General features: G+C 45.4%; 1 protein-coding gene across 1 annotated transcript in view; it reads left to right on the forward strand.

Moving 5' to 3' along the window:
• Positions 1-23,058, forward strand: part of MB21D2 (Mab-21 domain containing 2) — a 54,906-nt gene extending 31,848 nt beyond the window's left edge. The window contains exon 2 of the mRNA XM_057380613.1: positions 19,408-23,058. Coding sequence (XP_057236596.1) covers positions 19,408-20,672 — 1,265 coding nt within the window. The 3' untranslated portion in view covers positions 20,673-23,058. The remainder of the gene's footprint in view (positions 1-19,407) is intronic.
• The last annotated feature ends 3,963 nt before the right edge of the window (positions 23,059-27,021 follow it).

Below are 27,021 nucleotides of genomic sequence, written 5' to 3' on the forward strand. Positions count from 1 at the left end.
GCTAGTTGCAATGTATTTTGTTTGTTAAACAAACCTAACTATGTGGTTTGGGACACGCCTGTTGGAAACCCTGAAGCTGATTTTCTCTTACTGTCAAAGTTTCCAGCCTTCATCCTGCAGCTGAAATTCAGCATGCCAGTAATGGCAAGGATAATTCTGCCTTCTGGCTGGAGTCTGCTAATTGGTTTTGGTTGATCTCCCTGTCTCGTTTCTTTCTGTTTGAGTATCTCTAGGGCTTTTTTTTGAGCAAAAGGGGCCAAGTCCTGGTGTGAACTGTGGATACCAAACTCTCTGGTTTTCTTGTACTTTCCCAGATCAGAAGTTACTTGGATTGTCTGGGTCCTTTCCTGTGCTGTGGAAGATCCAGTCCTGTTTTGTGGTTCTGAACCAGCTGCTTGGTGTATGTCTTGGCACCAAATCTTTCCTAAGTCTTTATGTGATGCTGCTGCTCATATATGTCACTTAGGTGCACAAGACACTGGCATTTTTTTCATGTGGAAGCAGTGGTTTGTGTGGTTATTTGRCATTAAAGCAAGGAGTGGCTTGTGTTGAGAGTGAGAAACCCTCACAAATACTTCTGCCCATTCTGCTGGGTTTTTCCAGAGGAGCTCCACTCCTCGTCCTGACGCCTGTTCCACAGAAAGACCCCGTCGGTCCCGAGGACACTGCAAAGCAATTGGAGGAGAAGGAAATTCAGTCAACTTCRGATGGACTTCTTTAATTCCCTGTCCCCACATCCTTGGCTCCAGGCCATAGCCTTTTGGGATTTCCCTCTGGCAAACAGCTTTGGCAGAGTGCTCCAGGCTGGGTTCCAGCTTGTTCTCCTTTGTGCTGGGCGTGTTGGGGCAGCCTGGCCTGGCTGTGGGTTTGCAGTGCTGTGGGATGGAATCCACTCCTGTCTGCATGGGCACAGCCTCTCCCTYGTGCACACACATGTCCTCTACTGGTTTCCACGAAGGAAAAGTTTTTGTCTGTGCTGTTCTTGGCCAAGGGTTTGGCCTCTCAGTCCAGAGCATCCTCTGGAAGGCAAAGGTCAGGAGTTGAAGCTGTTTTAAACACCTGATGAGCAGAGGTGTAGCAAAAACCTTTGATCATTTTCCATCTGAGTGGGGTAACTCACAAGAGTGCATTGCCTTGGTTTTCCATTGTAAAGGTAAAATAATGAAATTTGATGTTTCCTTTCTGGAACAGAGCACTTGAAGTTTTTGAAATGTTTTGCATATTTTCTATTTGCTGTTCCTGTACCTAAGTATCTGAAATATTTATAGATTCCTCCTCTTGTGATTAATTTTAAAAGAAGGTTTTATGTCCTTTGTTTCAACTCCAAAGGAAGTAAAATTTCAGAATRTTTCCATCTTGGCCATAGTGGATTTCTATCTTCTGTATTGGTCTGTGGATTTATTTGATATTTAAAAAAACACAGAAAAAAGGACAAATTTTACCTTTTTCTTTTCCAATTTATTTTTTCCAAGACCCACTGTTTCCCACATATTTCTGGAGTTGCTGTTTCCACCCTTAGCTCTCCACTTCATATTCTGAGTTCTTTGCTACATTTTGTTCCCTTACATCCAGTGCATTTTCAGGCTTGCTTTATCTTGAGGATGGAACGATAACCTGTGATACTCCCCCYCTCATTCATGGCCAGTGTAGAGCAAAGAATTAATTATGGAATTTTAAATCACTGCTTGAAGCCATAACAGCAGATCATCATTGCCCTTAAATGTCTCTGGCACAAGCTCACTATCTCTGATTTTCACGTCTCACCAGTTGCTATTTTTACGTGTTTTCTACGGAAGAGGCTGCACCAAATAAAGCTCTATGTTGTAGTAAGTGATTGAAGACCTTAAAATGGCTCCCACTCTGTTATGTGCCTTATAACCTGAATTCCCAGCTCAGCTTTTTCCCCGTGCCAGGAAATATCTCCTACCTTTGAAACTCCCCTCCAGAGATGTAAGATTAGCTTTATGCTGTCAGGAGCTGTCATTTCAGGCAATTAGAAATAGATCAGCTGACACCTGGTAGTTTTGCAAATGCCTTTCTTTCCTGAAAATGCCTCATTTCTGGCTGGTTTTGAAGATTACGTGCAGGGTAACTCTTCCCTATTACCCACATGCACTCTTTGTTCCTGGCTGCTGTTCTCTGGCTGCCTTTTCACTGTTGGTGAAGTTATTGGTAGCTCGTAATGCTGCTGTGAGGGAGCTTTATTTGTAGGGTAAGAGGGGTGGAAGTGGCAGATTTCTCCCTCCTAGCTAACCCAGTGTCTGAAGAAGGAAACAGAGAAAATAGGAATTGTTATTGCTGAAGGCAGAGGCAAATAAAAAAGGAGCTTTTATTGCCCTAGAGATYTCTCTACTACTAGGGCTGGGAGGAAACATGCAGTGGGAGTTGGAGAACTGCATCCACAGAGTGCAACTCTTTGCATGCCCTTCGGCCACGTCTTTCATCAGGCGCCTGCCAGCCCCGTGCTCAGCACCATCCCAACCCACCTGTCTGGTCTTGTGCTCTCCCTGTGCAGCTGCCTCTGCTTTCATTTGTTTCTAGGTTAAATATTGTCACCTGAAATATGCGCTTCCCAGAGGAGACACAGTCAGCGTTAGTGAAAGGCTAGGATCTGTTCCTTTGCATTTTGGTTTGAATTTGGATTATAAAATCAGTGTAAGAGAGTGAGGGGGAGTCTGAGGAGGAGCACAGCTCTKTTTGGTGACCTTGCATTGCCTCCAGAGAATCCCGTATGTATCTGAAATTATGAACTCTGGGACTTGGTTTTGCTGCCAAGTTCATTTTGGCTTTCTCCTCTCTCTCTGAAGCTGTATTTTAACTAGGCAGAGCTCGCAGGCAGTTAACCCGAGTGCTCCGCTGTGGAGAGGTGCTACCCTAGATAATAACATMGTTTCTACCAAACTGTTGTTTGAAACAGGTCTCCTTGACAACTAAGTTTCTTGGCAGGGATGTGTTATCTCTGGGTRGAAGCTGAAAGGTAACCGAATGCCAGGCACTGGCCTGTCTGCTATGTCAGACATCTCCAACAGCAGAGACACGAGGGTCTGCTCACATCCAGAAATAGCGAGGGGTGAGGCTCTTGGCTCCCTGAGCACAGAGAYGGGGAGAGGGAAAAATGAGCGGTCTCAAGGAGCACCATGTTCCAAACTTAGTTTTGTCCCTGTCTGTGAGCCCTGAGAGCCCTGTGGGAGGTGTGTGAAGGGTGGAAGGCTCTGGGGCTGAGCGGCTGTGCCCTGCTGCATCAATGGGTGCTGGAAAAGGCCAGGACTTGGCCAGATGGACYAACGGAGAGTGGAGGCGGGGGAGGCTGGCCCTGTGCCAGGCTGGGCAGAGCACAGAGGGACTGCAGGGGGGTCAGAGCAGGATAATCCCCGGGCAGYGATGGAGGCTGCAGCTGTTGGTGCACACACGGCATTAGAGAGGGCCATTGCAGAGCTTTGCTGTGCCGGGCTCTGGGCACCAGCAGAGGCTGKCAGCTCTGAGAGCTGGGTGGATGAGGTGCTGGCAGGCACTGTCCCCTTCCTTTGGTCCGTGTCTCAGGGGATGTTGTGGGACATCAGCTGAAGGAGGAGCCTGGAGGTGTGCAGAGCCCTGGACAGAGCCTCGCCTGGCCTCCTGTGGGGTTGTAAAAGCTGTGACAGCAGCTGGAAGGCAAGGCAGGAGCTGGCTTTTGGATATGCTGGTGTGTGTTTCTCACCTGAAAAGAATATACCCAGCCCTTGTCATCCCTAGGGCTGCAGGCAGATTCCTTCTTGGAGTGTTTTTCCCAGGACATCACTGGGAAAATTTCCCTGGACATCACTGGGAAATGTCCCAGGACATCACTGGGAAAATTTCCCTGGACATCACTGGGAAATGTCCCAGGACATCACTGGGAAAATGTCCCTGGACATTCCCAAGGAACAATACACGGAATCCTTCTGTCCCTTTCCTCATTGCCATCTCTCCACCTCCCTAGTGGGTTTTACTTTGCCATTTTTTTTTACTCAATAAGTTTGTTGAGAGAGCTGATGCCAGCCATCCAAAGGGAAGCATAGAGCACTGAGCTGGTTTGCTAAACTTGAGGCATTCAAAAGCCRAGTTGGACTCTAAAATTAAAAGCTCTTGGTGTATTTTTATTTCTGTGCTGTTTTCTTCAGCTTTTAAGTGAGACTCATCTCCTTCAGGGTATTTTTGGTTATTTGCAGCTGTGATGGATAGGAATTGCTCATTTCTTTRCATAAATTTAAGCTGAGACTTTTGCCCTGCCTTAGGACTCCCGAAACTTGGATCTGCAGAAAAAGACAGAAGACAAGAATTGGCAATATGGCCAAATATCAAATACTGAACACTTGTGAAGCACCTCCAGCACATTTTTGTCAGGTGCTTGAACSTGAATTCAGTACAAATACTTCTCTGTGGCTCGGGATTTGGAGAATTTGGGAGGATTTGCTCGGTAGGTGTTTATTAGGTTGGTATGTGGAGGTGATGGATGAGAATGGATCTTCTTTTGTGTCCTAGACAAAAATGGTTTGGTAAAAAAACATGACAGTTATTTCTGTCCAGCTGGCAGTGACTGTTGAGAGCTACTGTCTCAAAAGTGCAGACAGGTCTTCACTTTCTCTGYTCACTGGGAAGTTTGARATGGGGCTCTSGCAGCAATTCTGTGCCAAAGCTGTCAAAACCCAGCCCCAGCCCTGCTTTTTCTCATGCTGCACCTTGGATGTGCTGGAGCAGGCACATCAAATAGTTACAAAGGGTGTGATTAAGCCCTTGGAAAGAGCAAGCAGGCAGCTTGTTTTATGTTTCCTCCCCTGTGTTTGCGTGAGTCACAGAGCTGGCGGCAGTCCTGCTTTCACCTCACAGAGAGCAGAAAKAAGTGTGTAAGAGCCCCACACTAATTTGCTGAAAATAGCCAAAAGCCAGGCTCTTAAGATACCCAAAAGAGATTGCAGCTCCTCAGTTTATTGATTCCCTTTCTCCCTGCTTCAWGTTAACAGCTTTTAAAAGGCATAAAATGGGAAGAGCATCCGTGCTGCCAGCAGTGTGGTTRTCTGTCCCAGCCCTTGCCTCAATARYGCATGTGTGTGACCTTGAAGGGCACACAGTGGGGTGCAGTGTGGAGATACACATTTTTGAAACAACAGAGAAGAGGTAAAAAATACCTTCCTCTGTTACCCTGGAGGCCTCTGGCACRTCATGCCACTGCCACAGCAGCAGAGAGGCTGGCTCTCACCACCACACACYGACTCTGTCCTGAGCAGTCAGGGCCAAGGGGTTTTACACCTGAGCTGTGCACGTCTCTAGTGGTTGGGCTGGCCACTGTCATTCTCCAGTGCAGGGGGCAAAATACCAGCTGAGTGCCTTGCAATGWTGCCAACTCATAATTGCGTTTTTTGTTTCTGTTTTTAATCAAATGTGATGTTAAATTTTATGTTGCCATTAAAGCTTCAGCTTCTGGAGCCAGGAGATGATGCTGTGAGAATTCCAGCTTTGTTTCTGAGCAGGGGAAGGAAATCAAGAAGGCAGTCTGGCAGCTTGTAGCTTGGGGACAAGCAATGGACCTCGTGCTCCTTCCATGTTTCCATGGGTCAAGTCCATGTGCCAGGTTTTGAGCACAAGGGTTGGCAGAGCAGCCTCTGATCCTAGCTGACGTGTTGGGAAAAGCAGAAAAAGTGCTTCAACTTGCAAGGGATCCAACGCTTGCATGATGATCATGAATTCAGCTCAGCTCAGTTGAGCACGAGGGGAAATAGGTGAGAGAGGCTGCTCTCACTTCAGCCACTGGTGTGGGGAGTGCAGCTGTGGTTTGGGGCTCGCTGAGCCAGGGCTGTTGGTGTGCTGAGCATGTCAAGCAGGCAGGAGAGTCAGACATCTCCCAGCACTCGTCCTTCGTGCAATCAAGCGATTGCTCTTTAGCAATGCGGGCTTCCCCAAAGCCCAATTCCTGCATTTCCTCCCTGCCGCAAGCCATCTTTGCTTCACTTGTTTCCACATTTGTTTCTTCTGTTACACAAACTCTGGTCTCAGGCCTCTGAGCTGAAATGCTCTGGGCTTTCAAAAGCCTGACTCTGAATTGCAGAGTCTCTGGCTCCTCTCTGCTCCATGCCCAGCTCATCTACCCTTGGCAGAGTGAGCAACAAAGTCAAGGACTCTAGTGAGTGGTGCTGCTCAATGATTAAAACCCGTGGGTGTCTTCTGAACTGCCACAATTTTGCTTTAAACCCAGACTACATCCCATTGGATTCAGCAAGTATTCCTCATGGAATCTGCAAATTTTATGGCCCCATGAGGGTCTGTTTGCCACTTCATTCACTTTTTCTGCTTCCTCACATTTCTCACATGTACTCCTTTTGTTGTCACTGCTATCTTGACTTTCCCAAAGAAGAGAATTTTCTCCCGTGGTCTTTAAACTGGACCTCACCCAGCCCCTTTCGACAAATGACCTGCCCCTCACACTGGCTGACTGCTGGGGCTGGGCCCTTTCCTTTTAACTGGAATGGAATGGGAAAATGGGTATGAACATTTGGAATTATCCACCCAGCTTCCTTTTTCCAGACTCCTGACTGAATATGGGGTCAGGGCTGGTGGGGAAAGAGCATGACAGGACATTCTGCATCACTGTCCTGTCCAGAAATTATGTTCCAGTACTTGGAAATCAATTCTGGAGCTTGAAATGGGCTTGCTGGTGAGTTGGTTCTGGATATGCATCTCTTGAGCCAGCAAGAGAGGTATCCCAGCAGTGTCTCCTATGAGAGTGTCTGAGCAGTGTTTGAAGGCTGAGGAGTGTTCTGGGGTAGAGAAATACGTGTTTGTGTCCTCGATTAAGGTTCTGCTGGTCCACAGCTGCAGTGTGGGTGTGACAATAGCTATTTAAATGCAGCTTCAGAAGTGTCTGTAGGAGATACCCAGCCCCCCTGAGAGCTGATGTTGTTGCTGGGCATGGCTCTGTAGTTCATGTGGTGGCAGCATTACCAACACAGTCTGATGGTGGTAGTTTGCCATTTCTGTAAACTCAAAGGATGCTTGGTTTTGTTCCTTTGATGCTCACTCATGCCAGATGTGTTGTGTGTTGCCAGATGTCCACAGCTATCAGTTAGAGCACGCACATCTAAGGCTGCGTCATGTGCATTCCCACTCTGGATTTGTTCCTTTCCTTTCCCCTTACTCAGCTGACATATGAACGGTTTGATGGATCTGGGTTCTACAGGTGGAGTCCTGCTGTAACCTACCCCTTCTGCAGCACATTGCCACAGAAAAGGGTCTGTATTTTGAATCTCTAAAAGTCACACTAACAAAATCAGAATACAATTTCCTTGACTRAGAAGCTGGTTTTAGCTTCCTTTGTCTCTTCTATTTAGGTGTGTTTTAAATTTATTTAGTTCAGAAATCTTATACACTGGATTAAAACATGCAAACACGACTTCACAAGAACACTGTTTTTGTTGGGCTTTCTCGTAATGCTTTCAGCTCCTCCCCCATTTCTAGATAGACTCTCTATTTATTGCCCTGAAAGAGTGCCAAAATCCTGCTCCTCAAATACACATGGATGTATGTGCGTTCCTAGACGATCTACTTTGCATTTAATTTTGAATGCTCCGAGATTACCTCTATTGTATTCACTCTGTTCTGAGTAGAAAAGTAAATTCGGGAAACTGATTAGCAAGATGTTGATTTTACCTTTAATCCAACTCTCTGGAGGTCTCTGTCATTAAACTGAAGTACCTGCTTCCATTGAGCACAAGAACTGCTCCTGTGCAGCTCTGTGCTTGCTGAGGGTTTACTGGGTTTTCGATGAAGAAATAGAAAATGTAATTTTTGAACTAAATTTACCTGCAATGATTCATTCTATTTGCATAACTTATCAAAATGCATTAGCAATAAATTCTTGACAGTGCTTCTATAAACAGCAGTTGTTCTCCTTTGAAGCCGTGGTGCTCACTGCCTGCTCAGTTGTGCTGCTGTGCAAAGTGGAATAAATACTCGAAGAGAAGCGACACAAAAGGAGCTGTGTACAGATGGCTTAGACAAAATGCTGGCCTTTCCCTTCAATCACAAGCTGGAAATCTGGCATTAAATAGGATTTGTAGACCGGTTTGGTGTCTATCTTCTGGCTTTTTCCCTCTTAAAGTTGCATTCTCGCTCCCGGTACATTGTTGGCTGCCAGAGGACTCGTGGCGTGCACCCGGTGAAAATGATGGAGCGAATGCGGTTTGGTAGCCGGGTGCCGGTCTCCCAGCAATAATTGTGTGGAGCTCGCATCGTCTCCACTGTAAGCCCTGTCAGGCGGTGCGGAGGGGTTTCTCTGTGTGTCCGTGCCGTGTCCCGGTGCGGCGGGAGCGCATTCCCGGTTTTTGCCGGCTGTCGCACGCCGGTGCGCTCCTGCCATCTGCTGCCGGCACACAGCACCGCACGCACCCTGGACACKGGCACAGCTTCCCCGGGACCTGTTACACGGGAGGACAATGAACATGCCCACAGCAAAGCGGAATGTTTACTGCCTTCTCCTTAAGGCGGCTGAATAACTGGCGGAATAGTTTGGAGTAAGATTTAAAGCTCAATATGGTGATCTAAAGAACCAGAAGCAAAGTAGAATGTCCTCAGTTTGGGAAAGCAGAGAGRTGTTTCAGAAGCATTGTAATTTCATAAGCCATCTTTCTGGGAAAGGGCAAAGTGCTGCTTCTTCCTCAGCCACAAAGTTCTGTGGAATATTTCTTTCTTAATGTCTGAGTGCTTGGAATGTAATCTGGGGCAGGGTATTTTGTTTTAGCAACAAATTCAGCTTTCTCTGACTTCACAGACAAGCATCCTTGTTACAGGACCAGCTCACACCCTCATATTCTTGCTTTTGCCTTATGCAATTGGTTCTGAAGACTGTGTTATCAAATTCGGGAGATCTGTAATATTTTTTCTTCTGTTAATCACACTGTGGGGACCAGCTGTCCATAGGAAACCAGCAAGCACTGTGTTAGTCGTTGCTTTCTGTGTAGCAGGACTGTATTCAAACAATATCCATCTCTGTTGTGCTGGGGAGTGTTTTCATGCAAGGGATAGCAAGCCTTGCAGGAGCTGAATATCCACAGGGAAATTTTACCAAGTATTTTCACGGCAACATCTGTAAAAYACAGATTTCTAGTTATGAAATCCATTTAAAGGATCTGTATTCTCCATGTACATGCCTCTTGTAAGTGTAATTTCTTTATCATCATTTGTGAGCAAAGCATTTTTCATAATTGCTACAAATATGTTAGGGAATTTGTAGGATTAAAATTCCAGATTATGCACAGTATAAAACAATAAAGAGTGTAGTTTAATTTTTGAAAGAAACTCCAAATACAGTTAGGAAAATTCTACCAGCATACTGTCATTTTCCTTAAGGTGTGTTACTGGAGKGGTATGAGATTCTCTATTAAATAGAGTGTAATCAAAGCCTTTCTAGTKCTCTCATTTTCAGGGGAAAGCTAAGTGAGCTAACTGAATTTTCTATTCTATTAAATTCTATTTCTATTGAATTTTGAACAGTAGCTGCCTTTCCTCTATCCTCCTTGCAAAAATAGCTGGAGAAAATTAAACTGGGAAGACATTGTTGTGATTTCATGGCCTGTCTTTCAATATGTTTGGGCTGGGGACATTGCTTCCTAAAACATGGAGGGATTGCTGAATGGGATTCTGCTCACCTGAGCTTTCAGAGTCAGCAAGGTGGAGCAGCCCAGACAGGAGATGAGATTTGAAGAATGAGCTTTGATTGTCATCAGCTTTCTGTYACAAGAAGACTTTGAGATCCTGCTTCATGAGGTGTTTTGCGTAAGTTTCTGACAGTTTCTGGACCCGAATCTTGCTTATGCTGTCCCTGCCAGCTTYCTGGAACATACTTTGTGAATTTTATATTTGATCAGCAACAATTTTGCTTTCTCCTAYCTCCTTCACCTTGCAATGTAACTTTCATCCTGATGAGCACCAGGCCTTTCTTAAAATAAATGTGTGTGTGAGGCTTTATTTCATTCCAGTAAGCACAAAAAGGTTTTGCAAGAAATGTGATTGTTCTCTTGGAATTTTTCCTGAGTGAGCAGAGTGGGTAAAATGGGATGGGAGTTCTGTGCAAAGGGCATTTCAAACCCTATCACTGGTAACAGAACTGCTCCACAAATACAGCCCTCATCTCACTGCAAAYGCTTCCAGGGCATCGGCCAGAGAGCACTGCCAGCCCAAATACTCGGGCTCCAAATATGACGTTTGCAAAACAGAGCTGGAGCAGGATGGKAGGAGCAATGGGACATGGACAGGCAGGTTTGGAGGGCTTAGGTTTTCCTCTGCCTGTCTCCCATGGAAAGTAGTAAGAAATGCTCTTACAATTTCCATTCACTCAGGAGCGCTGCTTTGGTTTCTGCTGGCAATAAATCTGGCCTGTATCAACTTGTGGTGATGTGGATCAAGAGGAATTTTGCATGAATGATGCCAACCAGCARTTTTCATACAGCTGATGCTGTACTTGGGGCTTTAGCAGAAGCATCTCCTCTGGGTGACTTGATGCAGCTCCATGTGGCTTTGGCAGTGTCTCAGTGGTGGGTGGGAAGCTGTTGGTGCTGCAGGAAAGCTTGAGCTGAGCTTCATGATCTCAGACAGCTGCACTGTTTAGGCCATTTGGATTTCAGCACTCCCTGAGCAGGATCTGCATTTCCTGCCTCATCTTGCTAGTCCAGTCCATGCTCATGTGCAAGGACAGAGAATTGTACTGTGTTTCTGGCATTGGTTGTCTCAGCCATATTTGACCTATTTGTCTTAGCTTCTCCCAATGTTTGGATACAGGATTTGTCAAAGGGGCCTGATCAGGTGTGCATGGATGGAGTTGGGTGAATTCTAAGGGCTGGAGAGAAGATTCACTTYGTGTCTTCCCCACCAGAGGCCTCAGAAAAGTTTCTGAAGACACCTGCTTTCCCTCTGTACTCAGGGAACWCAGGATTTCCAGCACTCTTTGGCTGATTTCCTGGAATCATCCTTCATTCCCTCTCTTTCTGACCTGTCCCAYTGTATAAATCTAAATAGATTTAGTCACTGGTAGATGAAGAGAATGAAAGCAATTAAAAGGGATGCCATTCTGATCATGTCATTGACCCCAAAGCCAAGTTTGGTGGATTTTAGGGAAAATCAAGGGCATGAATTACAGCTGTGGTTATTCATCAACTCCCTAATGGCTGTTAGTCACCRTGTGTACTCCATATGTAAATTCAGCTTTTTCTGGATGATTTAGTGAAGAATTGTTGAGTCAAGGACAAATCCCCTGCTKCTCTGCAGCTAGGTAGAGCTGTTTTTACAGAATAGGCAGGCACAGAGGATGGGCAGTGTTAGCTCAGGCTGAGTTCATAAGGAATAGTGCTGTGATTTGCTCTTGGCTGTGGATTTTCTTCATAGAAAATAACTAGGAAGTTGTTGAAAATAAGCTGGTAATTTAGCAGCTGGGAAGAGAATTTCTGGTGAGTTGGAAACTCTAAGCAGGAGGCTTGGTAGAGCAGCTCAAAGTGCATTTACAGTGGAGGCTCTTATGTTATTTGGAGGATGTGAGGGTGTGGTGGCTTTCATTTCTCTGGGCACAGCCCACTGGCACCCGARCATAAAGTGGTGTAGCAATTTAGCCCTTTCAGGTTGGGCAAAAGATACCAAACAGTAACTGAGAGCTCAAAACCCTCCCAGAGGAGCCCAAAGTGCTTTTACAACCTTGGAGTCAAGTTGTGCCTGAAATGTACTCATGCYCCTGTGGCTGACTGGAGTGAGAGGAGAATGTGTTCCCAGGTCTGGAAGGGAATGGCTTTGCTCATCAGTGGAGAGCTGCCACGTGTTTCTGTGAGAGGCACCTGGTGCTGACTCGTCACATTGGGATGAGCTTGAGGGAGGCTGGGGACTTTGTTCTTCTGTGCAGCCTCCAAAACCTTACCCTGTCCTACTTGCACAGTTCTTTTCCAGTGTCAGCAACACCCCTTGTAAAGCGATGGGATTGGTGTTGGCTTTTGCCAGGAGAGCATCCTGAAGGTGAAATTAAATTTTGKTRAGGAGGACTCCATTACATTGAGYGAACCTGCAGTGGAGTGGGGCTRCTTTAGCAAGCAAGGGTGCTGAGGTRTTTCCCAGAGGACTGTGAAGGCATTCACCCAGAAGTCACCTTTTCATGTGTCATGCAGTGTCAACCACTCTCATTTCAYGTAAGAGTGTGGCAATACCAAGGCCTGCACAAGGGCAGATCAGGACAGTCAGCTAAACAAAGTTTAAATAAGTTGRCCTTTTCATTGTGGAAGAAAGATGACTGATGAAGCTGTGTAAGATCTTCAGTGATCTATGGAAGGTGCCRTGGTTAGGTGAGTTTCTTCATTTCCTAGCAAGCCAGCAAAAGGAAATCCTTTTGACACAATGTGCTTTGTGAAGGCACTATAACAAAAACACAACTGATCTGCAAAGCAATGAGAGAYATTCCAAGCAGAGAAGTCTGTCAGTTCTATTAAAGACAAAGCTGCAAACACTGCCTCTGGTTTGGGAAACAGCAAAACAAGAGAATGCTTGAAGATTGCAGAGGGAATGTTRTTATGGTGTACTTTTATCACTTTTAATGCTCTTCCCCTGAAAGCACTGAGCAGCAGTTGCCTGAGCCAGGATGCTRCAGTAGATGGATGTGTTATGTACCACACTGAGGTTGTGGTGCTCTTGCAAAGATCTCAGTAACAGTGAAGGGACTAGGAAAACAAGGGCAGAACAGCCTCTCCTGCAAGCTGCATGTTTGCACTCAAGATGCTCAACCTGGTTTGTGCCCATGCTGTTACCTTGTAAGCAGATCCAAGACAGGAATCCTGGTGAGTCTCCCCCAGTGTAACATCTTGCTGAATACTCAGCASAGCTCTGTAAAGGTGTGAGCAGAAATGGCCCATCTAAACCCTGTGTAACCCTTGCCAAATGTGTGCTCTCAGTCCCAGAGGGTGCAACTGTTAAAACAATCTGTCCGCTGGCATATTTTGTCTCTGGAAATGCAGTTCCAGGAGAGATGGCATCTTGTGCCATTTCCAAAGGGAATATCATGTCTTATGCACATTTGAAAATATGGACACCGTATGGACGCAGTGCACAGTGTTAACTGGGGTTTAGCACCAAGTTGTTCTTATAATTATCCTCTCTGTCCCCTCTTTCTTCTGTTCTGCTTGTTAGCTACTCTCAGACCTCATCACCCACATTTTTCAAACCTTAGAGCACCTCTTGACATCTGCTGCAAGATTCCATGCAGGCTTTCAGCTTTCATCACTCCTTAGTTTGGCTAATGTGACTCTGTAGACATAAAACCCTTGGATAAGCAAGCTGGCAGGCTGGAAATTGGTTTGGAACTGACTCTCAAGCCCTCCCTTGCACAGCAATGGAGGGGCTCCCTCTGAAAATGCTGGTTCCAGCTCTGGAAGCAATCTGACCCTGTGGCTGTGGTCTCTGAGACCCAATAGATTTTGCCAAGCAGGTCACTACAGGAACATCACTGCTGGTTTTGGTGCCAGGGTGGGTTTAAGTGTTTGTGGCAGCACCACTCTTCAGTGTAAAGGCTCACCCTTTCTTATTTTTCTTTTTTTTCTGCTTGCATGCTGAAACACCCCTTTCCACTGCCAAACAGGATTTCAGTGAGGTGGGTGGCTTCCACCAGGACACATGAAAACTGGAAAAAAACTGGGACACTGCTTTTAAGATTGTTTTAAAGAACACTTTGGAGAAAGAAGCTGATTTCTTTTACGAGGGGGTGCTGTCTCCCTGCAGTGTGTTCTGTCACCATGTCACAAGATTTCTAAAAGGAGCAGAATCAGTAGGACACTGGTGTATCAGTCTGCAAGGAGCAGCTTCTTTTGCTTGCATCCCATATTTGACTAAACTGGTATCACATGATTCAGTCTCCCCACTCTTCTCCCACCCCCTGCCTGCTTCCGCCAACAGTCCTCTCAAAATGTGCTTTGTATCTAAAGACTCCCCTAAAGAGCTGACTCTTTCAGTTCTCCTGCGTAACAAAAACTTGTTCTGCTCATAAATAGATTTGCAATTACCAAGGGAAACAGAAGAATCTGTGCAGTCCAGATGCATCAGAGYGGCCTCCCATCCTGTCTTAAAGAAGCCTCTGAAATTCAACACACATTGCTCAGGCATAGCTGGGAGACCTCTGCAGAAATCTTTCATTTCAGCAGCATTCCTATACTGCAGGATCTGCTGTTTGCAGCAAAATTGTCAAGGAACCTCAGAGTCCGTGTCTAGTGTCTTTACAAAAAATGACAAAAGCTTTTTTTTTTATTTTTGACTAGCCTGGGGTTTCATGTATTTCTTATAGCAGTTGAGGGTAAGAATTGCCTGCCCAGCATGAGAGATCCTGAATTTACAAATTAGTTCTCTGCAAATAGCATCTAGTGTGTGGTTAGTGTCATCTGAGCAATTCCAAGCACCTTCTGATCATCCAGGAGGTCAGACTCCCTTAGGTCTTGGGACTTACAGGAAGGTGATGATTTCATATAGAAGAAAAAAATCTCAAGGTTATGCATCAAATTGGGTGAATCTGGGAGAAAAAAATCAAGAGCCCTGACTATGCTGGGTTCTGTGGAAGGATTAAGSAGTAGAAAAGAGGGAGGCCATGGTRTATGTGAGTGGTCCTTAGCTTTCCCTGTGGAACAGTTCACATATATAAGAAARATCCCTTCTATGGATCTTCTCCCTMGGCWGCCAGGGAACTTGAAGGGGCCTACACCCAGTTAGTGCCCGGGTCTGGCTTGGCTCCTGGAAGAATTTGTGTGACAGGCTTTTTCTGTGTGCAAGGTTCTGCTGATTCTCCTTTGTGGAACCTTTCTGGGCACCCCATTGCTCTTTTGACCTCTSTCTAGTTTCCATGCAGCAGAAGTGTCCCTGAATTCAGTGACTGCCCTGAACTTCCCCCCATTCAGTTTGATGAGACCAAGTTAGACTAACAGAATGGCATCTYATTTTGCCTGTGTTCCCTTTTGGTGGCAATGGTTGCACATCTGAGACATCAGGAAAAAAATCTTCAAGAAGGAGCCCAAAATTAGGAAATTTTAGAAACAAGTTTTTATGTAATATTTTTTCTTATGATCAGTTTTTTCAAAGACAAATCTTTGTGTTCCTGCTTCTTTACACAAAGCTAGTCATGAAATAGCAGCAGATCCCACCACACACTGCAGTGATTGTGAAATCAGTTCATCTGAAATTCTGTAATGGCTGGAGAGCATCTTTGCATTGCTTTTTTCTTTTCTTTTAATGGGAAAAACAGTCTGTGTGTCATCTGCATCAGAGTCACAGTTCATTCAAGGATGTGTCCCTAATGTAGGTGTTAYATAAAGTGAAGTATCTTTTCTCTGTTTTTATTCTCTTTGTATCTTCATGCTTGAAGTAGAAATAAGTCTTTTTTTTTTTTCCTGACACTGAAGAAACAACAAAGGAATGAAGTTCTGTTGGTAGAACTCACTTGCTCACCTGTGTCACTCTGAATTCATGTTTAGTAAACCAACCAGCAAGCCTGGCCTACAGGTGGTGCTCCTGATTGTCACATTCCTTGCCTTTCTCATGCTTGCAAGCATACTTACCTGATAGGATGGCAAATTKAATAGCTTGGGGAAGGTCTTAAACKAGTTACATGTCTAGGAAAACAGAAGTTCTTTAAGGTGCTTTACAAAGAAGTGGTTACTGTACACCAGTCTCTTACTTAGYTTTGCCAAACATTTTCAGTGTCACACAAGGTACTACTGCAGATTATTGTGTTTTGCAGCAAGAGGCTTCCTAAGTACCAGTGAACCTACTTWGATGCCATGAGAGCTAGTCCTTCAGCTAAAATAATTTTTGTGTGTGTTTGACCCTATAAATTCTGGTTTGGTCTTCACAAACTCCACAGGGCTTCTGTAAATTTTGTTAGGTTGTCTGTAACCCCTGATGYCTCCTTGTCCCTGGTGGTCCTGAGATGAAAAGAGCAGAGCTCAGATGGCCCATGAGTGCTATTAAGTACTTGGGTCGAGTACCAATCTTGGTATTTCTCTTCTTTGTACCTGCTTGCTGARCTGGAGTGCCTGTTCCTGTTGTACATTCGTGGGCTGTAGAAACTTGGGATGAAAGCTTTGTGACCAGGTAGTGTTGGCTGATGGGGTTCCTTGAAATCCCTTCACATTTTAAATAGATTTATGAGTAAGAGGGACAATGTGAAGACACTGCAAACCCCTAAAGTCTTAGGTAATCCTGAATTTGGCCAGCTCAACTATTTATAGAACACTCTATGCCTATTCTAAATATACTTTCCTCAAGGGGACTTTATCTCAACTCCCTGCTCCACCACTTCAGTTGGATCAGCAMTGCTGCTGTGATCTGTTAGCAAAAATTCCTTCTCTTGTTCTGTGGCAGAGCTGCAGATGTTCCTGGTCCAGGACTTGAAGGGGAAATTCTGTGCTAAGTAGAGCTCAAGGGTTTGAATTTAAACTKCATCCAGCCAGGTAGAGAGATATTGATGATATATTAGATCATTTCCTGTAACCATTTCCTTACYATATTTCAATATTTCTCTTCTGCTGGTAGGTCTGGAGCTCTGGAGAGGGAAAATCAAGTGATTCATTGACGGTGTACAGAAGGCAGAGCTTGAGTCAAATGGGGTTGGACTATCCACTCTGTTGCTCCCTCGTAAGGACAAAGGGTCTCTTCAGGCCAAGGAGAGCAACTCATCCAACACTAGATTCCATAGTGGAGAAAAAATCGTGATTTTCTTTTTCAGTCAAAGGCTCTGGGATAGAAGTTTAGGTGCAAAGGGCACACTGCAGATCATTTTTCATCCTTCAAGTTTTAAAATATTTMGAAAAATGCTTCCTTTATTGATTCCTGTAGGTTTGAACATTTTCTTCTGTAGGGTAGTTAGATTCTGTCTGCCTATCTCAGGAACATCTGCAGATCTGCATGGCAGGTGCTGCAGATCACAGTCCTSAGTGGAAAATTTTGGGTCAGTGTAGAAGCAGGATGGGCCATCAGAACCTTACACATCATGAATAACTGTGCTGCCCAGAGTAAGAGCCAGCAGTACTTTAATCTTTGGGGGGGGGGGAAAAAAACTGCTCCTTGTCCTATGATGTGATTGACCCAGACTCTRCTTCATTAGTCTTGGGCTCAACTTACAACAGAGATGTAAAGCACTGAGGCTGCTTGCACTGGCTCAAGGACAGCATTCAGAGGCTGTGTGTCAGTAGTGTCTGCAGAWGTCACGTCAATTTAGGTACCCATTAGAAAACCCCTTCTGGCTACAATAAAGAAGTGCCTGCTGCTTCTTTGGCCTCTGGGATAGAGAAGCCTGTGCAGGACTTTGCCTTTCCATAGATCAGGGTAACATAGCTCACTGTGTATCTAAGCCTCAGAAAATGTTTTTGAGGTTGACAGAAGCTTTTCGTAGTTATTACCCTTTGAGGATGAACAGGGCAGCGTGTGGCAAGATTGCAGAATGGGATTAGCTCAGGATTTAGCAGGAAGAGCATTCCTTCAGAACTGTTTCCTTGTATTGCAGCCCCTGCAGCTGCATGAAATGGAAGGGGTTATGGTCCTTGCCTGCCTGGCAGGAAAATCATCCCAGCTCAGTGCAGCMAAATAGACTGGGTCCAGTGTTCTGAGAAGGAATGAAACAGGTAAAGTGTATTTTAAAAGGACTTTCACAGGGAGGGTTTCAGTTACACTGAATATYCCCCAAGATGCATTCTGCTTCACACACAGGCCTCTTCCTACAGTCTCCTTGCTTTTCCAAGGAATCAGTGTGCACACAGCTTTAGATTTTGCTCTGCTCATGGCTTACCCATATGCCTGCAGACAGCAATTCCTTGTTGCTGTCTGAGCATGCAGGAAAGGACAGGTGAGTGTCTGAAAGCACTGCAGTGCCACTGAGCCCTCTGTGCCTTGGGCTGACCCTCTCACTGCAGGCAGTGGCTGTGATCCTGTGGGGCTGCATTATCTCAGGAAGGGCTCTGCAGTCACTGCGACTATGCCAGGATGGGTGCTCAGACTGTAGTGTTGATCATTTGTGTTTCAGTAAAAAACATTCCTAATGTGTCTGATTTCTGGGCTGACAATGTGACTGGCRGCTTTCTGGCTCCCTCTTATGCTCTGGATAGTTATTCCCACTGCTGTCTCTCTAAGACTGGCTTGCTTTTAATGGAAAAATTGTCCATTTGACCATTCTTGATATAAACAAACCATATTGCCTACGGAAGCTGCAGTCAGTAATGCATGCCAGCAGAAACTAGTGCATTTGTGCTTGTAATGACTAAATATCTACCCCGTTTGCAGTGCTTTTAACAGCTTTAGCATCTCCATTCAGAGCCACTGGCCTTTGTTCCATCATGGTTTAGGTGTGCTGGCTGAATTGAGGCTGGAAAGCAACCAAAAGCATTTAACCACAAGAGGAACACCAGCAGTGACACAGCCCAGAAAGCAGGAGCAGACTACAGAGCAGTTGACGTGCAGAGCTCAATTTTAAGCCTAATTTGAACACTGAATGAGGCACTGGTATCTCAGCTCCTCTGTAGAGTCTCTTCTCAGTCTGCTGTTTGTGCTCTATGGACACAGTATAGTGGGGTGTATATATAGAATATCCAGTGAAAAGGCAGCTTTGTGCAACTGGTAGGGGCACTGCAGGGTGACGGGAAGTGTCTGGCTTTGGTGCTGAACATAAAAAGCTGTCTTCATATCTGTGTTCTGGGGAGCTGATCAGATATTTTGTGTCATTGCAGCTTGAAGAACCARTTTCAGAGCTGGCATTTCAAATTGCCTGATGGTTTAACCTGTTCCATTTGCCCATAAGAGAAGGATGCATTTCCTTTGTTCGTGTTGCCTTGTTCATCAGTAAATRTAAAGCAGATTGTAAAATTAGACCTGCTTGAACTAACATTTGTAGCTATTCATTCATTCATTCATGTACAAACCGACCCCCTGATGTTGGTGCAGCTTTTTTTCTACACCAGAGAGAAAAATAAGAACAGCGAGTCAATTAATATTCTCTTTTCTTTGTGAAGTGTTAGTGAAATATTTAGATATCATGGAAATTAATGTCAATATGGTGAAAAACTGTTTAGAAGGTGTTTAAGAAGTTAAATGTAGTCCTGTAGGCAGCTTTGTTGTGTTCCACCRGAGGCTTCTGCTTTTTCCATTGCTCCCAGTGTGATGTTTAGGATGGACTTTACAGATTCCCAGGAGTGTAGAGATGGCCCTGAGCTGAGTCAGGTGAGACCAAAGGTTGTCTGAGTGCTGAGCCTGATGTATATTTTTGCCATACCGAATGTGATAGAAACCTTTGGTTGGTTTTTAGGCCTGCTGGACATGGAAGGGGTTMTAATCCTGGTTAAATCCTAAATCCCGGACCTGTTTGCCTTTTTTTGAAAGGACTTCTCTTTCTGTCTTTTTCAGGCATGGTTCAGAAACTTGACCAGAAGCTGCCTGTAGCCAACGAGTATCTGCTGCTGTCAGGCGGCGTGCGGGAAGGTGTGGTGGACATTGACCTGGAYGAGCTGAATGTTTATGCCCGAGGCACCGACTATGACATGGACTTCACCCTGCTGGTGCCCGCGCTGAAGCTGCACGACCGCAACCAGCCGGTGACRCTGGACATGCGCCACTCGGCCCTGTGCCACTCCTGGCTGAGCCTGCGCCTGTTCGACGAGGGMACCATCAGCAAGTGGAAGGACTGCTGCACAATCGTGGACCATATCAATGGAGCTACCAATTATTTCTTCTCCCCGACAAAAGTTGCGGATTGGTTTTATGAATCCATTAGCATCGTCCTCTCTGAGATCCAGAAAAAGCCCCAACGAGGGATGCCAAAGGTGGAGAAGGTAGAAAAGAACGGGACTATCATATCCATCATTTTGGGAGTGGGCAGCAGCCGCATGCTGTATGACATTGTCCCTGTGGTGTCCTTCAAAGGCTGGCCAGCGGTGGCACAGAGCTGGCTGATGGAGAACCACTTTTGGGATGGRAAGATCACAGAGGAGGAAGTCATAAGTGGGTTTTACTTAGTGCCTGCGTGTTCCTACAAGGGGAAGAAGGACAACGAATGGAGGCTGTCATTTGCCAGGAGTGAAGTGCAGCTGAAAAAGTGCATCTCCAGCAGCCTCATGCAAGCCTACCAGGCCTGCAAAGCCATCATCATCAAACTGCTGTCACGCCCCAAAGCCATTAGTCCATATCACCTGCGGAGCATGATGCTGTGGGCTTGTGACAGGCTGCCAGCCAGCTACCTGGCCCAGGAGGATTACGCAGCCCATTTCCTCCTGGGTCTCATCGATGATCTCCAGCACTGCTTGGTCAACAAGATGTGCCCCAACTACTTCATCCCGCAGTGCAATATGCTGGAGCACCTCTCCGAAGACACCGTCATGCTGCACGCGCGCAAGCTGTCCTCGGTGCGCTCCGACCCTGCCGAGCACCTCCGAACTGCCATCGAGCACGTCAAAGCAGCCAACAGGCTCACCCTGGAGCTCCAGCGGCGGGGCAGCACCACCAGCATCCCCTCCCCGCAGTCGGATGGAGGGGACACCAACCAGCCTGATGACCGRTTAGCCAAAAAGTTGCAACAGCTAGTGACTGAGAACCCCGGGAAGTCCATCTCTGTCTTCATTAATCCAGATGACGTCACGAGACCCCACTTCAGAATTGATGATAAATTTTTCTGAGCTTTCGTCAATRTTTCCTGGGATTTTTAATTTTGTTTTGTTTTTAAAAAACTCTTGCAGTGTGCAGATTTTTTCATTTGGTTTTCCTTGATGACTTAGTCTCTTGGTTTTTACATATCCAGTGTAGATTGGATCTGTTGAGAACAATCTAAATAAATTATAAATCCTGGTTCTGCAGGACGGTGCAGATTTTGAGACAGTATATTACTATTTCATATGCTGCTTTGATTTTTTTCACCCACCCTGCCCCATTGTCTGTGAGTAGTTTCTAAAGGACAACATGCACCATAAACACAAGCCACAGTATAATGTAGGGGTTTTTCCAAGCTTCCATAATTTATGTACGTTGTTGGGCCTGGAGAAAGGACAACTCATTTTCCGTTGCTTCAGAGATTCACCTCTTTTTCCATGAGCTTCCATCACCCTAAAGAAATGAGGAGAGACTGGGTTGGAAAGCACTACTGGTAATTTGACGAGGCCAAATCTACTGGGCTGAAGCCCAATTCATCTGTTCTTTACACCTCTCATACTAGGGGAGAAAGCTGACTTTAAAGATGATAATGATGCAGCTTTTTGGGGAAAGAGTTGTTTCTGTTTTGATCTACTTTTTGAATGTAATTGTTCATTAATTGGACCTTGTACAGTCCAGAGGGTTGTTTCTGCTGCTTTTCCATGCGGAATAAGGTTATGGAATGTTAGTTTTAGTGTGTGTAATTATTCAAAGCCTTATTTAAATTCTGTTAAAGAACATACCATTTTAAATGTAATTGCACTAATGAAATCTCTGCCATTACCTCAGTCCCACTGTTTGTGTTCCTTTCATGAATTAGCATCTGTTATTAGGTCTCAATATTGCTGTTTGCTTGGGACCCCTGAGGTCTCATGGTTTCAGGTGATTTCTTGATTGTCTTTTGTAAAAGACTCTTCCTTGTTAGCCTGGCTATGTGTGAGCAGTCASAGTTTTGCATTGGCATATTTCTTTGGATGCGTATTGTGTGTTGCAGTGCATATTGCATTAATATGTATTGCATGTTGTTGAAACAGGTTTGCCATTAGATAAGGATGTAATGCTCAAGCAGTGGTATGTGCAAAGTGAATCAGCCAGACCTCGAGCAAAGGAGCTGCCTGGCTTCTCTAATGCATGTATTAGGCCTGATCCTTTCTGGCAGTTATCGTTCCCTGGACTCCTGAGAACTTTCTGACTCGCCCTGGGACGTGGGAGATCTTACTTCGGTCTCATGTTTGCAAAAGTTGTGTTTGTATGTAAACTTGTGGTGCAAAGTAGCCTTGAAAAACACATACACTTTTCTTCTGTGTGTAGGATAAGATGTATGGTAACAAGGGTTAGTCTGAGCCAAAAATAATTCCGTGAGTTCAAGGATAGAGTGACTTATTGTGGCTGGCTGGCCAGTGACTGATATTTAGGCCTTAAATCAGCAATTTGGGCTTACTGATTATCCCAGAGACGCTGTTCTGATCCAAACTTGATGCATGTGTTAAAATGTGATTATTAGAGCAGGTTGAAGTATTTTTTAAATATTTGACAGACAAATGAGGTGCATATCTAGTAAATTCTAACTGATAAAAATTGTGTATGAAAAATGTGTCACTTTTTCAGCCCAGCCTTTCTGGTAAAGACACCAGGCTGGTGGAGCAGCACACCAACAGCTTTGGCAACTGCTTTATTAGATGGCAGGGAGGTTTCAATACCTGATCTAGTGCCCAAGTCATGTCTTAAAACAAAACTTGAGCTCCTCAATCTCTTGGGCGTAACTGAAAACTTCACCCCATTGCTATAGYCAAGATGTTCACATTTACCTGAATTTACTGTTACCCACTTACAAGAAGCTCTCAGAAGTTGCTGGCCTGATGGAGTGGAMGAGGATTTAACCTTAAAGCACAACTGGCTCAAGGTCATGAGCCCCAGTGCAGCTGCAGTTCGGTTTGGGGAAGGACATGGATTGACTTCAGCAGAAGCAGAACTGAGTCCTACCTGTGTGGCTATTGCCAAAGATGAGTCTCCATGTAAACCTGTGTAACCTGCCTGGGGGAGGCAGGRGAAACAACTGGGAATCCTCTCCACAAGTGCTTGGAAAATGCAGATTTGTTGAAATGKTTTCCTTCCCAGTCTCTGGGGCTTCTGTTTGTTGAAAGAAGAGTCTGGGCTGCAGGATGAAGTTTCCCATCACCACATGAGAAATCTGCTCAGCACAAAGCAGCAGTAGCCTGGCAGGCAGAGTACTCTCCCAGGAGTCCCCTTGTCTGTGCCAGTGCTCCTGAGATATGCAGAAACACAGCCTTCCTCATGCCAGTTCAACGTCCTGGTGACCAGCAGTTTGACTAGTTCAAGCTCTGGTGTGTGCTCCTTTTTTTGGTTTTAATTAAAAAAAACATTTTGAAAAGCATCTGCCTTGTTCTTCCTGCATTCTGTGTGTTGGGTGTTTTTGGTTTTTGGTGGGCTTGTGGTTTTGTTTTTTGTTTGGTATTTTTTTGGGGGGGCGGGTGGGAATGGAGGTTTGGCTTTTTACTGCATTGAAAAGCAGTTTTCCAGGTAGGTTTGTGAGCACATTCCTGGATCATCTGTCTTCCTGAYTTCTTCTGGCTTCTCCCTGTCCTGAGTGATTTCAAAAGGATTGGGACAGTTTGTGAGGGGCTGGCAGTATGCATGAGGTCTCCTTTGTGAGTCTGTGAGTTACTGACTCCTGCAGGGTTAAAAGGGAGGGAATCCCAGCCAAGAGGGTCTGGCAGAAAGATGGAGAGGAAGGAGAAGTGCCCCTCAGAGGCTCCACTTCCCAGTGTGAACCTCCCAGGGCATCCTGGCTCTGCTCTTACTCTTGGAACATGCTGCCTTTGCTCTTTCCTGAGGTTTCTGGCCATTGGCACAATGGGAGGAGCAGCTAATTTGACTGATTCTGGTTTTAAGTTCTGGGAGATGCTGAAAAAGCTGTCACTTCTTCAGGGGGGATCTGAGCTGCTGCAGAGGTGACAAAACTAGCAGCTAGTGGGGGATTACTCTGTGCTGTGTTGGGAGAACTCATTTTAAACCAGAAGGAACAACAGACTAAGAGTTTTGTGCAAGCTTGCTCCTTCAAGCATTTTTTGTGAAGCCTCAGTCACTTCTGTCTGGCTGTGATAAATTGGTTTCTGCGCATATTCCAATACTTTAGCCCAGAGAAGCGTTGGTGCTTTAACCAGAAAACTACCACTGAGCATCAGAGTCAATCTGCAGCAAAACTCCAGCAGGACTTTAACCATTCAAAATAGAAGGAAGTCYTCAAAACCTCTGAAAGAGCTGGTTTATAGTGGTCTGTCTTTTCTGTTGTCATTGTGAGAAATAGCATTAATTTTGATCTAAATTCTTGGGACTTTCCCTGATTGCTTTGTTTCAGTAGAGAGCAGCCTTTTTTTGGCAGCTGTGGTGGTTCTGGGCCGGACACCTGAGCTCTTTGCCCTTCCACTCCTCGGTCTCCTCATGGAGGGCTGTGGGACAGGCTTGTGTCTGTTAAAAATTGACTGAAAGAGGCACTGAAAGGTGACAGTCACAATGAATTCCATTGGGAGACTTGAAAATATGCTTGAAGCAAAGTGTGTGTACTTTTCTGGATAAAGCTGATTGTGGTCAAGACCAAAAGTAAGCAGACATTTATCATATTTTATTAACCCATGGAAAATACAAGTGGCCATGCACAATGCAAGTGAATGCAGCAGARGGAAAGGAAGACAGACTTTGTTAATGATGATTTCTCATAAAAATTTTTTTGCAAGGTGTGCATAGTCAGTGCCTAAAACTGYTTAAAAACATCMATYTGTYCCTTTTTGTGRGTTCRGTGCTGGATACATTTTGCCACTTTKTCTTGTATTAAAGTGACCATGTTGGAAAGGTCACTGGGCAGCTGAGTATAAAAATATTCACATTCTCCTGGCATTGCTCAGTGATTAGAAGTATTCTGCATGCAAATAGCTTGTTCAACTTCAGCAAGTACATCATCTCCCTCCTGCCAGCCTTGCTTGGGGTGAGCTAATGGACTTTTAACATTATACAGCTTGGAGAGCACTGCCTCTAATAGCTCCTGATTAAGCTCTCCAGAAAGGCAAATAACCATCACGGGGCAAAGGCTAAACAAGGGGAGGAGGGAAAAAGAGCACCCTGGCCAAGGGACTCTTGCTGACATGTTTTGGGTTTAGGGACATTCAGATTATATTTAGCACATTTTGGCTTTTGTAAAGCATCTGTCAAGTGAATCCAAATTTATTTCCTCTGAATGCTTTTAGAATAGTGATAAAATAGCCTTCACTCCCTTCTCCTCCTCCTTTGCCATTTATAATCTATTATTTTAGGACTGCTCTTAGGAACTATTGTGTTTTCCTATTATCATTGTCCCTGGCTCAGCATTGTGCTTCCAGGCTGAATGTAGGTTTTKGGGGGTTATTTTTATCTTTCTGGCCTTCTGTGGTAGAGGAGCACACGCTCATTCAGTCTCCAGACAGCCTGATTTGCCTGGCAGAGATGTGGGTGCATATYGGGGGCATCAGGCTCTCTTCAAACTGACTCAGCCCTGTTTTCCCCTCAGTTTTTATGTGTTAGAATATTGATATGGAAGGAATGACTGAGGTCTTGCCAGGCACACAGAAGACACGGTAYGTGATTCTGAAGTCAAGCAAGCTCYGGTGCAAAGTGAACATTGAACTGAGAGAAACAGCCACTTTCTCCCTGATTCTCAACCCCTCTGACTCCTTTGTTTTAGTTTTATTTTGGGGAGGTGGAGAGGAGARAGATGAGCTGCTTTAGTCCACTTCAGTTGTGACAAATCAGCTTTGGCCTAGGATGTTAGGYACTTGACTCATTAATGCCTTTGTCTCAAGGGCTCCTATTGCCTCTGCCCTACTATGACATTGTCAGGACTGGGACTGGGTTTTGTGATTTGTTCAGCCAATTCACCACAGAACTGTGCAATGAAAGGAATGGGCATTTTTCAGCAAGGACCTTTTGTGTCCACCTCCTGCGTGCCAAGGCTTACGCACACAGGGYATTAATTGCCACTTTTGGGGCTGCAGCTGATCACAGAACAAATGCCAAGGTGCTTCTGAGCAAACCAGTCTTCAACCTTCAGCACCCCTTGCAGGGTAGATCTGCTCCTGACCAAAATCTGTGCTCTCAGAGCAGACTTTGGCTGTGTTTGAAGGGTTCAGGCTGGGGCTGCGTACACCAGTGATGCAGGCCAGGGGACAGCTGCCTACAGCTGACACACAAAGAGATAACTCCASTGGTCTGATCTGAAAGAGCACAGGRAAGATAATGCTTCCTGCAGGGAGGCCACTGCCAAGTCTATCCATTCCAGCAGGGTGACCTGTGCAGTGACCAAGAGCAGTCCCCATGACTTATGCCACCATAAAAGCACCCTTGTGTCTCAGAGTTTGTGTGTGCCATGTAACAGTCACGGCTGCTGGGGCTCTTCTGCCTTTTGCCACCATGAGGGATGGACACCAGGACTGTCTCAGGACTAACCCAGCAAGGAGGGCACAGCTGGAGTGGTTGAGGACACACTCCCTCTTTGCACTGAACCCCATCTCTGCAACACCCCCAGAGCTGCAGCAGCTGGTTGTGGCTTCTACGATACAAAACCATTGGTGGGGGCAAAACTGGGATTGACAAGTGCTGTACTTAACCCCTGGACTGCTGTGGGCACCTATAGATGTTATCTTGTGGAATACTTGAGCTGGTTGCACTAACATCATCTCTGCTGCTAATTAAAATGGATGGAACAATGGTGGGAAGACATTRCAGAAAGTTTCTGGATAAAAGCACAAGCCCTCCAGTTAAAGGAAACTCTAAAAATGGAACCCAGCTGTCCTGGATCCCACCAGCCCATTGTGACTGAATCCACCAAGGCCTGTATTACCAGGTCAGTAGTACGAAACCAGTCCTTCAGTTGTTCTTTCTCCAAGGTGTGGTTCTTTGCAGCATCAAAGCCCACTGAAGGCAGAAGGTGAAACCTAGTGCACCAGGAGGTGTGGACAGAAATATGTCTTAACTGTTTCCTCTGGTCTGTTTTGCCCCTGCACCCAGCCTGCCCCATTCCCCTCTCCATCTTTAAATAAACTCTCCAGAGGTGTTCTGCTACACRGTAATGAACTCAGATGAAATGACATTAAATGCTGCTGAATGGAGCTGCATAAATGCCTTGTCATATTTTGTTATAATCACCCAGCGCCACTTCATCGTCTGTGTCATCTGTCTCTCCAGCTTACTTGTGSAGCAGCAAACACCGTGGTGACTGGGCAAAAAAGGAAGAGAAATGCAAGTTCATGTGAGTTGGAGTAAATAATTCAGAGGCACTGGTTGTTGTTC

This window comes from Malurus melanocephalus, unplaced genomic scaffold (assembly GCF_030028575.1).
Source record: "Malurus melanocephalus ecotype Western Australia unplaced genomic scaffold, MMel_1.1 scaffold_464, whole genome shotgun sequence".
In the NCBI taxonomy this organism is placed as follows: Eukaryota; Metazoa; Chordata; class Aves; order Passeriformes; family Maluridae; genus Malurus; species Malurus melanocephalus.